This window comes from Leopardus geoffroyi, chromosome D1 (genome assembly GCF_018350155.1).
Source record: "Leopardus geoffroyi isolate Oge1 chromosome D1, O.geoffroyi_Oge1_pat1.0, whole genome shotgun sequence".
In the NCBI taxonomy this organism is placed as follows: Eukaryota; Metazoa; Chordata; class Mammalia; order Carnivora; family Felidae; genus Leopardus; species Leopardus geoffroyi.
In genome coordinates, this window is record NC_059329.1 from 58,032,869 (window position 1) to 58,045,568 (window position 12,700).

A 12,700-nucleotide genomic window follows, 5' to 3' on the forward strand; every position below is an offset into this window, starting at 1 on the left:
CAGGAATCTAGGACCCAAAAGGAAGGTGAAATCAGCATATATGGATGTAAAGACACCATAGCAGCATATCTATTAATGTGTTGGAATGGATATTATTGTTTCCAAGCTCAGTTGATGATGTCATGTGTTATAAAGGAATATGAGCTTGCTGAGTTTGCCAGAAAGACACTTACATACAGATGTGGCCAGAAATCCTTGTATCTCCAGCTATTCTGTAATTTCTCTGGCTTATTTTGTCTCTAGCCTCTAAAAACTAAGACTCCCTTAGAGAAACCAAGATAGCTCAACACAGGCCAACTTTCCAGGTACCAAGGCTCCTGCTTTCTTGCTTTATCCTCCTACAGACTATGAGCTGCCCAAGTTAAAGGATGTACCTTATTCATCTTTGTATCTTCAACATCTAGTCTAGGGCCTGGCCTATAGTAATATGCATCTGGTGAACTGAAATGAAAGCTTCCTATTCTTCTTTCTCTTTTTTCTCCTACCTCTATGACATCATTCTTGTCTGTACATCCATAAGTGGCATAGTAGACACATAGAGATGGGAGAATGTGCGGAGAATATGGGCTCAGATCCAACCCTGCTTCCATCATTTACCCACTGTGTGATTTGTTATTATTATTATTGTTGATAACATTATTATTATTATTTTAAGTAGGCTCCACACTCAATGTGGGTCTTGCACTCATGTCCTGGAGATCAAGAGTTGCACCCTCTACCAATTGAGCCAAGCTGGGTGCCCCACTCATGGTGTGATTTTGAAAAAGAGAGACTAGTGAATGTTTCAGAAACTTCAAGTTTAACTGAAATGTGTATATAAAGAAACATTCTCCCTGGCATGTGACCTGCTGCCACCCCCCACTTTATTTCCTGAAGCTCCTTGGGCCATCATCCTAGAGTGGGAAATAGATTGAGGCTCACCAAATTCCTCCTGACCTCCCCAGTGGGAGAAATAGAAGAAAAGGGGTAGAACATTTGAATGCCACCTGTAAAGGTTGCCTGAAACAAATCCTTTTGGGTCCATGTTCTGGATAGTTTTGCCTTCATGATGAGTGGATATTATAAGAGAGGCAGCTAAGATAGTAGGGCTAAGGATAACAGAACCAAATAGTAATTTGTGATCACTTAACTTTAAAAAATGATTACGGGGCACCTGGGTGGTTCAGTTGGTTGAGCATCCGATGCTTGATTTTAGCTCAGGTCATGATCTCAAGGTTTGTGGGATCAAGCCCTGCATCCGGCTCTGTGTTTGTGGAGCCTGCTTGGGATTCTCTCTCTCCCTCTCTCTCTCTAGGCCGTTCCCTGTGCATGCTCTCTCTTTCAAAATAAATAAATAAACTTAAAAAAAATTATTGGGGCAAGGTGCCTAGGTAGCTCAGTTGGTTAAGCATCTGACTGGTCCTCCCAGCTGGGGTCATGATCTCATGGTTCCTGAATTCAAGCCCTGACTTGGGCTCTGTGCTAACAGCACAGAGCCTGTTTGAGATTCTCTCTCTCCCTCTCTCTCTCTGCCTCTCCCCTGCTCTCTCTCGCTCTCTCTCTCCCTCTCAAAATAAATAATAAATAAACAAACAAACAAACTTTAAAAAATTATTGGGGCACCTGGGTGGCTCAGTCAGTCAAGCCTCCAATTCTTGGTTTATGCTCAGGTTGTGATCTTTCAGGTTTGTGAGATCAAGTCCCACATTGGGGTCTGCATGGTCAGCATGGAGCCTGCTTGGGATTCTCTCTCTCTCCTCTCTCTCTCTCTCTCTCTCTGCCCCTCCCCCACATCGAGGTCACTTTCTCTCAACACACTATTTGCATTGTGAGCATTTTTAAAGGAGTAATTTTTTTCACCTAAAAGATTAACACAGATATTATTTTGTTTATTGTTTTGTACTTTTCAAACAACTTACATGAACATTATGCAATTTTATCAAAGTTACGATAGGTAAGTTTTCTCACTTTGTAGATAAAAAACCAAAGGGAAGAAGATAGGTGGCTTGCCTAAGCTTAAACAACTTGGACGTGGCAAAAAACAGGGTAATGACAATATATTTCTAGCTCTGGATGTTGCTTCTAATGGTCAACAACACCAACACCAAAAGCAAACTACAAGTGCTGAGATCCTCCCATTGCCAATCTCAAAAAACACTTGGTGAACTGGTGTCTATACAGTACACATGAATTTGGGCCACAAGCAACTTTACTGAGGGACTCACAGTGAGGTCTTTTCCCAGATAAGAACGGAGGCTAAGTGCACTGAAGCACCAACTTCTTTAGCCTTGTAAATTCCCCTCCCGCTCCAGACAGAGGTCTCCTAATATTTGTCCACTTTATCTTTTTTTTTTTTAAGATTTTTTTTTTAAGTAATCTCTACACCCAGTGTGGGGCAGGAACTCAAAACCCTGAGATCAAGAGTCACGTGCTCTACCAACTGAGCCAGCCAGGAGCCCCAACTTCATCTCATACTTAGTCCTGAGCAGTGTATTCTTAAAGGAGTATTCTTCATTTTTCTTCGTATCCCAATAATTTAGCACAGGTCATAGAACATAATGAGGCTCCAACAAATATTGAATGAAAGAACATTTAAAAGTTCTTAGTGATAATTATGGAGTTTAGATTTCTCCAAGATCTTGCAACACCAAAAAAACATGGAGGAACTTTGCCTTTCTGGCTTTATTTTTACAAGTCAACCTTCTGTAAAAGCCTAATTTCTTTTTAATGTTTATTTACTTTTGAGAGAGAGACAGAGACAGAGCGTGAGCAGGGGAGGGACAGAGAGAGAAGGAGACATAGAATCCAAAGCAGGCTCCAGGCTCTGAGCTGTCATCACAGAGCGTGACATGGGACTTGAACTCGTGAACCGTGAGATCGTGACCTGAGCCGAAGTTGGACACTTTACCAACTGAGCTACCCAGGTACCCCCTCTATAAAAGCTTTAAAAAAAACCCTGCTCCAGTCCTCAGCACAGCCACATCAGAGAAAGCCTTAGGGAAGAAGAGAGAATAAAGGGAGGCCCTTTTGAAGAACATGTTTGATCTCAGATTAAACTTCCTTTAAAGTAATAATTCTATGGTACCTGTTATAAAAAATTTCCCAACGTTGCCAAATAGCTCTTAGTTTATGGCTAAAGTAAAATATATATGCATTAAGCTACCTCCAATTGAGAACTATTTTAACTTCGGTAGAACTTCTCAGCTTCTATTCTTTGGAATGGTTTTGGTACAAAGAAAATCATACTTACAAGAAAAAATCAAAAGATAAAAGGCCAGAGGCGAAAGAGAGCTGGCTACCAGAAGGAAAGCCAGAAGGGAATGATGCTGACTCACCAGCCTACACTTTACCAGGGATTTTCTGCTTGTGCAGGGCTAGGCCCAGTGAGAAGGGATTACCTAACCCTGGAGAAAGGGAGAAAGGATGATGAAAGAGGCTGCAAGAGGGAAGCTTGAATGGTTAGTGAGATCATAGAAGGCTGTAAGAAGGAAGGGTACAAAGAACCATTTATCAGGCAGCTAGGTGTGCAACTCAGTCAATCCTTCCAGAAACCCAGAACCTGTGCTCAGGTTAGTCCAGCCCAGCCTCTAGCACAGGGATACTGGGAGAGTACCTGGTGCACAAAGCTCGGCCAGCACAGGGCCACTAGGATACTTGGACACCTGAGAGGCCATCCTCCTCCCCTCCTTCTGTACCTTGCACCAGATACCAAATGTATACTGAAAAACAAAACAAAACAAAACAAAAAACAGAAAGAACATAATTTCACCCTAGCAAACTATTCATAACCTCTAGCGCAATTCTCCTGCCTGGTAGCTTGGGATGAGGAGACACAGGTGCAGATTTTACACGATCATGGTGTGGAGGCAGATTTTGAAATAAATTCCTCATAGAATAATACTACCTCCTTGAACTACTCAGATAGGAGTTTCTAACTTTCATCTCCAGCTATCCTCTATCTTTATTTGAATGCTCATTTTCTTTACCTCCATACTGCCCAAGGTCCACTTTCACAGTCTTCTACCTGAATTATTGTGCTGGCCTTCTCATTGATCTGCAAACCTTCAGTCTCATCCCCACCCCAGTTCATTTCCAAAAGCAGTCATTTGAAGCACATATAACGGAGATTATGATTTAACAAACAAAATAAAAATGGGGTGCCTGAGTGGCTCAGTTGATTAAGCATCTGACTTCAGCTCAGGTCATGATCTCATGGTTCCTGGGCTCGAGCCCTGCATTGGGCTGGACAGCTCAGGGCCTGGGGCCTGCTTCAGAGTCTGTCTCCCTCTCTCCCTGCCCCTCCCCCTCCCCCACTCATGCTCTGTCTCTCTCACTCAAAAATAAATAAACATTAAAAGAAAAAATTTAAACAAACAAAATAAATCAAACAAAACTTTCAATAGCTCCTTACAGTTCTCTAATTTAACAACACACTCCTTACCTTGGCGTTCATTGCTCTCATGATCCATCTCCAATTTACCACTATTTATTTATTTATTTATTTGTTTGTTTGTTTGTTTGTTTGTTTTAAGGGGCGCCTAGGTGGCTCAGTCGGTTGAGCATCCGACTTCGGCTCAGGTCATGATCTCCCGGTCTGTGAGTTCGAGCCCCGCGTTGGGCTCTGTGCTGACAGCTCAGAGCCTGGAGCCTGTTTCAGATTCTGTGTCTCCCTCTCTCTGACCCTCCCCCGTTCATGCTCTGTCTCTCTCTGTCTCAAAAATAAATAAACGTTAAAAAAATAAACATTAAAAAATTTTTTTAATTTATTTATTTTTGAGACAGAGAGAGAACAAGCAGAGGAAGGGCAGACAGAGAGGGAGAGAGAATTCTAAGCAGGCTGGGCAGAGTCCAAAAACTGTGAGATCATGACCTGAGCCAAAATCAAGAGTCAGACGCTTAACCAACTGAACCACCCAAGTGCTCCTCCAATTTACCATTCTAACCACTTCTGTTACATACCCATTACTCCTACTACACTGATAACTGTGCAACATATTTTCCTATACTCTCTTTATGGACTTTATTATCTATTTTATAGCTTTTACAGATTTTTTTATGTGTCTGACTACCAGACCATGCTGCCTGATTTAGAATCCTTGTCTGATTCAGCATGTGTTTCTCCCAGCATCTTTATAGCATTTACACATCAGAGGCACCCCCAAAAATACTTGTGGACAAAAATTGAGCTTGCTGTAGAAGTTTAACACCTTTGTCTCCAAGGTTTGCTAACCAAAATGTAAATGGTTCTTATAATAATCTACACTTCCTTGAGCCTTTGAGAGCATTTTCTGAAAAAGGGTAGGGGTGGGGCATACTTACTGTAAAGCATTTGGAGAAGACAGAAAATAAATTTTTTTTTTAATCTACACTACCCAAAGATAGCTGTTATTTTAACATTTTATTGTATTTTTCTTTTATCCATGTCTTTAAAAAATAGTTTTAACACAGTCTTCATACAATTTTAGGGGCAGTTTTGTTTCCAGTACATAATGACATAAACATTTTCCCTAGGTTATTAAAAATTCATGGGGTGCCTGGGTGGCTCAGTCGGTTGAGTGTCCGACCTCACCTCAGGTCATGATCTCACAGTCTGTGAGTTCGAGCCCCCGTCGGGCTCAGTGCTGACAGCTCGGAGCCTGGAGCCTGCTTCCGATTCTGTGTCTCCCTCTCTCTCTGCCCCTCCCCCACTAATGCTCTGTCTCTCTCTGTCAAAAATAAAAATAAACATTAAAAAAAATATTTTAAAAAAGCCTCATTGCAGGGGCACCTGGCTGGCTCAGTCAGTGGAGCATGGAACTCTTGATCCCGGGGTTGACTTTGAGTCCCATGTTGAGTGTAAAAATTACTTAAAAATAAAATCCTAAAGGAGCTCCTGCATGGCTCAGTCAGTTGAGCGTCTGACTTTGGCTCAGGCCATGATCTCACAGTTTGTGAGTTCAAGCTCATCAGGCCCACTTCTGTCAGCACAGAACCCGCTTCAGATCCTCTGTCCTTCCCCCCGACCCCCCGGCCCATCCCCTGCTCATGCTCTCTCTCTCAAAAATAAATAAACATTAAAGAATAAATAAGTAAAATTCAAAAAAAAAAATTAAAATTAAAAACTCATTCCAAATATCACTTTGTAGCTGCATAATATTCTATTATAAAAATGTATCATTAGAGGGGCATCTGGGTGGCTCAGTCAGTTAAGGCTCTAACTGCGGCTCGGCTAGGGTCATGATCTTATGTTTGTGAGTCAAGACCCCCATTGGGCTCCTCCCTCACAGTGCTGGGCCTGCTTGGGATTCTTTTTCTCTCCCTCTCTCTCTCTGCCCCTTCTCCTTCCTCACTCCCCCTCCTCCCCCCCCCCCAAAATAAATAAACAAACTTAAAAAAATGTATCATTAGAGGGGCACCTGGGTAGCTCAGTCAGTTAAACCTTTGACTTCGGCTCAGGTCATGATCTCATGGTTTGTGAGTTGGAGCCCCAAATGGGGCTGTCTGCTGTCAGCACAGAGACTGCTTCAGATCCTCTGTTCACCTCTCTCTCTGCCCCTCCCCCACTTGCACTGTCTCTCTCAAAATGAACGAATAAACTTAAAAAAAAAAAAGAAAATGCATATCTTTAAAAAAATGTATCCTTGGATCCTAAATTGTTTACTTTCAATACTGCAGGTCATTATCATTATTATTTAAGTTTATTTACTTATTTTGAGAGAGAGAGAGTGCGCACATGCACACACACGCGTGTGCAAACAGAGGGAGAGGCAGAGAGAGAGAGGGAGAGAGAGAATCCCAAGCAGGCTCCATGCTGACAGAGCCCTATGCAGGGGTTGATCCCAGGAACCATGAGATCATGACCTGAGCCAAAATCAAGAGTTGGACGTTTAAGTTTAACCGTGTCACCCAGGTGCCCCAGTACTGCAGATTATACTAATCTTCATATTTAAGATTACTTTCTTATGATAGCTATCATGATAAGCAGAATTAGTTCTAGACAGATTCATTTTGAGACTTTTGATTCATTTTGCCAAACTTTATTTCAGAGGCACCAAATCCTGTTTTTGCCACATCTTCACGAGCATTGAATATTAATATATTTGAAAACTTTCCAAATTTGGTAAGTAAAAATCAAAAATATTTGTGAATGCATACTTTGTGGAAGTATATCAAAAATCTTTGTGAATGGGGGTGCCCATTCGCTGATCTGCTGATAGCATAGAGCCTGCTTGGGATTCTCTCTGCCCTTCCCCCACTAGTGCAAGAGCATGCACACACACACACACACACACACACACTCAAAATATATAAATAAACATAAAAAAAAATACACTCCAGTTACAAAATAAGTAAGTCCTAGGGTTGTAATGTAATGTAATGTATTAACTCTAGTTAATAATGCTTTTGGTATATCTGAAAGTTGCTAAGAGAGTATATCTTAAAAGTTCTCATCACAAGGAAAAAAATTTATAATTAGGTGTGGTGATGGATGCTAACTAAACTTATTATGGTGATCATTTCACAATATATACATATACTGAATCATTATGTTATGTATCTGAAACTAATATAATGTTATATATCAGTTATATCTCAATAAAATCAAATCTTTGAGAATTGGTTGTTCATAAATCATGTTTTCTTTTTTGGTTTTTAGTATGGTTGAACCTTTCCTCCACGCTTTGTTATTCAATTGTATTTCCTTTGTGAATTGCCTGTTTATGTCTGTAACCTATTTTTCCTTTGGTGTTAATGCTTTTATTCCTGCAATCTCAGTCTTTTATACACATTCTTATGTTTTAGGAAATAGTTCATGTTCAGGGAAAGAACTGGAGATCATGAAAAACTAGGGGTGCCTGGGTGGCTCGGTTGGTTAAGTGTCCGACTTCAGCTCAGGTCATGATCTCACAGTATGTAAGTTCGAGCCCCGCATCAGGCTCTGGGCTGTCAGCGCAGAGCCTGCTTCAGATCCTCTGTCTCTCTCTCTTTCAAAAATAGATAAAAATTAAGAAAAACTACCAGTATGTGACATGGAGAAAGTCATTTCCACTGTATACACCTCAAATCTGTACCCAAATCTACGTACTGAAATCTATAAAAGGAGGGTGATGCATTAGAAGCTCTCAGATGAGGAAAAGGCCAAGTGAATGGGGCTACCCTCCCAAACTCTTGCTTTCTTCTTTATCTAGAAGTGGTTCCTTTTTATCCATTATTATACATATAATACAATAAATACACTACACACACACACACACACACACACACACATATTCCTAAAGTCCTTCCATCTCTAATGACCATGGATTCCTTTATTCTGCCATAGTAGACTATAACCAGTTAAAGAAAAATTCTGTGGTTGTTATTTCCATTTTATAGATGAAGAAACTAAGGCTTAGTCCAAGTGAATAAATGATTCAAGTCTGGCTAAGAGGAAGCCAGGCCTTCCAACTCTGGATACTTCTGCCTTGGTGAAAGTTTGGATTTGTTTCTTCAGCACTCTTATTACCACTCTGAGATTTAATGGTTCTGAGTTTCTCAAGACTGTAATATTCTAGAACCCTAAGACTGTAACATCTCTGAACGCTCTAAAATCTAATTCTTGTGGAACTTACATCTTGTGGAGGATGAAGTTGTGGAATAGCCCAGCTCTTAGCTATCTCTCCTCTACCTGCCCCACCTCCAACTGACTATTCACTTAAAGTTCCAAGTGTTTAAAAAGCCATTGGGGAAGGAGTGCCTGGGTGGCTCAGTCAGTTGTGACTTGGCGGGACTTGGACTCAGGTCATCATCTCGTGGTTCATGAGTTTGAGCCTCATATTGGGCTATGTGCTGACAGCTCAGAGCCTGGAGCATGTTTAGGATTCTGTCTCCCTCTCTCTTTGCCCCTCCCTGCTCACACTTTCTCTCTCTCTCAAAAATAAATATTTAAAAAAATGTAAAAAGCTCATTGGGGGAACATGAAAATTATGGCTCATTCATCCATGGAATAGTTTATACTATGCATATAATTAAAATGACAAAGAAAAATAGTATGTAACAACAATAGATAATTTTATGCAGCATTGTCCCAATTGTGTTAAAACAGATACACAGTTGAACAAAAAAAGGAAGAATGACAAACTGTAATCTTGATTGAGTTTGGTTGGTGGAGTAATAAATCATTTTTGCTTTATCACAATCTTTTAAATTATGCGTATATTTTTACAATCAGGAAAAAATTGTTTTAAGTTAAAAAGCGTCAGGCCACACCTGGAGTCGTCAATTTGTCTCAGAGATGGGATGTTGAGATGAGTCATCTTAAAGGAGTGGGAGGGGACAGCTGGGATTTGAGTAGGGCTGGCTTTGCAGGGGAGGGACAAGCACTGAACAGGGTGGAGACTGATCAACTCAGCTGGAATTCAAACCGGAAGCTCTGACGGTGGCATCCAACAGGGCAAAATCCAGCAGCAAAAGCTGGGGATAACGTGGCAACCACAACACGCGCTCAAGTCCAGCCTGGCCCAAGAACCACCCACCCCCACCCCCCACCCCCCATCCCTCACTGCCCTGCAGCCGACGCCCTCGCTAGTTCCGGCCCCTTGTCTCTCCCCACTGGTCCGTTGAAGCCCTTTGGTTTCCGGGGCCCGCCCCTCTGGGGCCCGAGAGAGGTGGGCCGCTCCCTCGCCCACTTCCACAGGGGCAGCCATGCTGAGAGTGGCGGGGCGGAGGAGGGTGGGGCTGTTGGCTCTATCCACTATCGCCGTATTCTCCCAGTGTTTCTCCGCCGTGCGCTTTGGGAACCCAAAAGAAAGAGTTGATTGATCGCTTGGGAGCTAGGCGCTTGTATGAAGTGCTCACGGCTCCCGCACTGCCTCCAGTTGCCTGGAGGCCGGTGGGTTTTAGTTTTCTAGAGATGTTGTCATCATGAAGCCTTTCCAAGGTCCTAATGCCCGTGGTTAGGATCTCAGAACCATTGAAAATTAGAGATCCTTAGAGATAGGATGACCATATAATTTATTATCCAAACTAGACAGCTTTCAGAGCCTAAGAGGATACCATTAATAATTAACGATTGGTACAACAGTTGTAAGTGTGGGCTGTTCTGGAACTTAAATAAACCACCCTACTTAGAGATTAACTGATCCTAGGACCAACTCTTTTTATTTTTATTTTTTCTTAATTGTGGAAAAATGTAAATAACAAAGTTTTCCATTTTAACCCATTTTTTAAAAGTTTTTATTCTTTTGTAATCCCTACACCCAATGTGGGGCCTTAACTCACAATCCAGAGATCAAGAGTCGCCACTGACTGAGCCTGCCAGGCACCCTCCATTTTAACCATTTTTAAGCATACAATCCAGTGGCATTAAATTGATGGCGTTCACTTCACCATTATCTATTTCCAAAATGTTTCATCACCCTAAATGGAAACTACCCATTAAGTGATAACTCCCCATTGCCCCCTCCTATTAATCACTTTCTGTTTCTTTGAATTTGCCTATTGATATTTCACATGTCCTAAGTGGAATTATGCGCTTTTGTCCTTTTGTCTTTGGCTTCTTTTAGAATAATGTTTTCCAGTTTCACCCATGTTGTAGCTCATATCAGTACTTCATTCTGTTTCATGGCTGAATAATACTACATTGTATGGATATACCATAATTTGTTTATTCGTTCATCAGTTAATGGACATTTGGTTGTTTTCTACCTTTTGGCTGTTATGAACGCAACTATAAACACTTTCATTCAGGTATTTGACTTTGTGCTTTCAATACTTTGGAGTATATAACTTGGGAATGGAATTGCTCGATCATATGGTAATTCTATGATTCAAAGTTTTGAGGAACTGCCATGCTGTTTTCCATGGTAGCTGGACCACTTTATATCACCACCAGCAATGTTTGAGGGTTCCATTTCTCCATATCTTCACCAACACTTCTTATTTTCTGATTTTGTCTTAATTTTTATGGCTATCCTGGTAGGCGTGAAATATCTCATTGTAGTTTTGTTTTGCATTTACCTTATGACCAACGATGTTGAGCGTCTTTTCGTGTGCTTATTAGTCATTTTTTATATCTTTTCGGGAGAAATTTCCATTCAAGTCCTTTGCTCATCTTTAAACTATTGAGTTGTAGGAGTTTTTTTAATTTTTTAAAAAAAATTATTTATTATTATTATTGAAGTGTATGTAGGACTTCTTTATATACCCTGGATATATGGCTAGAAAATATTTTCTCCCATTCTGTGGATTGTCTTTTTACTCATTTGATAGTGGTTTTTTTAAGCTTATTTATTATTTTGAGAGAGAGAATGAGAGAGCGAGAGAGACACACAGAGTGTGAGTGGGGGAGGGGCAGGGAGAGACGGAGACAGAATCTGAAGCAGGCTCCAGGTTCCCAGCTGTCAGCACAGAGCCCAACTCAGAGCTGGAACTCACGAACTGTGAGATCATGACCTGAGCCGAAGTCAGATGCTTAACCAACTGAGCCACCCAGGTGCCCCTGATAGTGTTTTTTTTTTTTTTTAATGCACAAAAGTGTTTTATTTTAGTCAAGTCCAATTTATCTATTTATTCTTTTCTTGTCTGTGCTTTTGGTGTCATATTTAAGGAACTATTGCCAAATGCAAGATCATGTGGCCCATCTCATTTTACAGATGGAGAAAATTGAAAGGTACAGGGAGAAAGCCTGAGCACACAAGGTCACTGGAAGTTAATAACAGCTGGGCCTGAACTCTAGCGTTCTATTCACAACCAGTGATAAATAAAAGAAAACACACACTTAAAGTTATTTAGTGGAGTTTTGTCTTCAATAAGACAACATAATAGATTAGAATCTTCAGAACAACTTTGCTCCTAGTCTAAACAGAGAAGGGTGTATATAAAGATCAAATTATTATGACAGTAGACAACTCTGAGTGGATAATATAGGGGTCAGTATTAAACAAAGAAATGAAAGTTGATGTCTTTGATAAAGAAACAAATAGGATCCTGGCTCACTTCAGGATATAACATCTATAGAATGCACTTTACTTCATAGCCTGGAATACTAGGATTTTAGAAATCTAAATCTTTCCTGGCTGAGCTACCTGAGGGGCTTTCTACTGAAGCCAAAAGCCAAAACGTCAATTTCACTTTAATTTTTTCACCAGTGTATATTAAAAGAAATTCCCTTCTAAAAGTTGGCTTTTTATTTATTTATTTTTAAGTTTATTTATTTTCAGAGAGAGAAAGAGAGAGACTGGAGATCTCACAAACTGTGAGATCATGACCTGAGCAGAAATCAAATATCTGATACTTAACTAACTGAATCACCCAGGCACTACCAAAAGTTGTCTTTTTAAAAATATTAGGCACACATGTCTGAAGTTTAAATTCCTTTTATTCAACAAATATCTACAGATCACTTTAAATCTATTAGCTTCTTTATTCTTATATTATCAATTAATTTGTAAAGTATGTATTGGCAATTTCTCTTTCTCTGACATTTACATGGTATACCCTGTTAGAACTCGAACAAGGCTAGTCCCATCATATATCCAAGTCAGGATGAATGTGGTGTGTAGGTAATTCCCATGCTTCCCCATAACATTCATTTCTGGACATTTTTAAATACCATCATTTTTTTCCTTCAAGACTATAAGCTTTGGTAGAGGAGCAGTTAATTAGAAATCAGAAAGGGAGGAGGGAGGAATTCTCAGAACCTGTCCTAATCAAAGTAAGTGGTAATGGTGGTGGGGTCATTGACATATTATGATGTGCTTTT

At 40.5% G+C, this 12,700-nt stretch overlaps 1 protein-coding gene across 1 annotated transcript in view; it reads right to left on the reverse strand.

Moving 5' to 3' along the window:
• MRPL48 (mitochondrial ribosomal protein L48) overlaps positions 1-9,644 on the reverse strand; it is a 68,258-nt gene extending 58,614 nt beyond the window's left edge. Inside the window, exons 1-3 of the mRNA XM_045482469.1 lie at positions 9,501-9,644; positions 3,593-3,698; positions 3,330-3,383 (exon numbers count right to left, since the gene is read on the reverse strand). Of these exons, the coding sequence (XP_045338425.1) occupies positions 3,330-3,383; positions 3,593-3,698; positions 9,501-9,644 (304 nt within the window). The remainder of the gene's footprint in view (positions 1-3,329; positions 3,384-3,592; positions 3,699-9,500) is intronic.
• Positions 9,645-12,700: the final 3,056 nt, after the last annotated feature.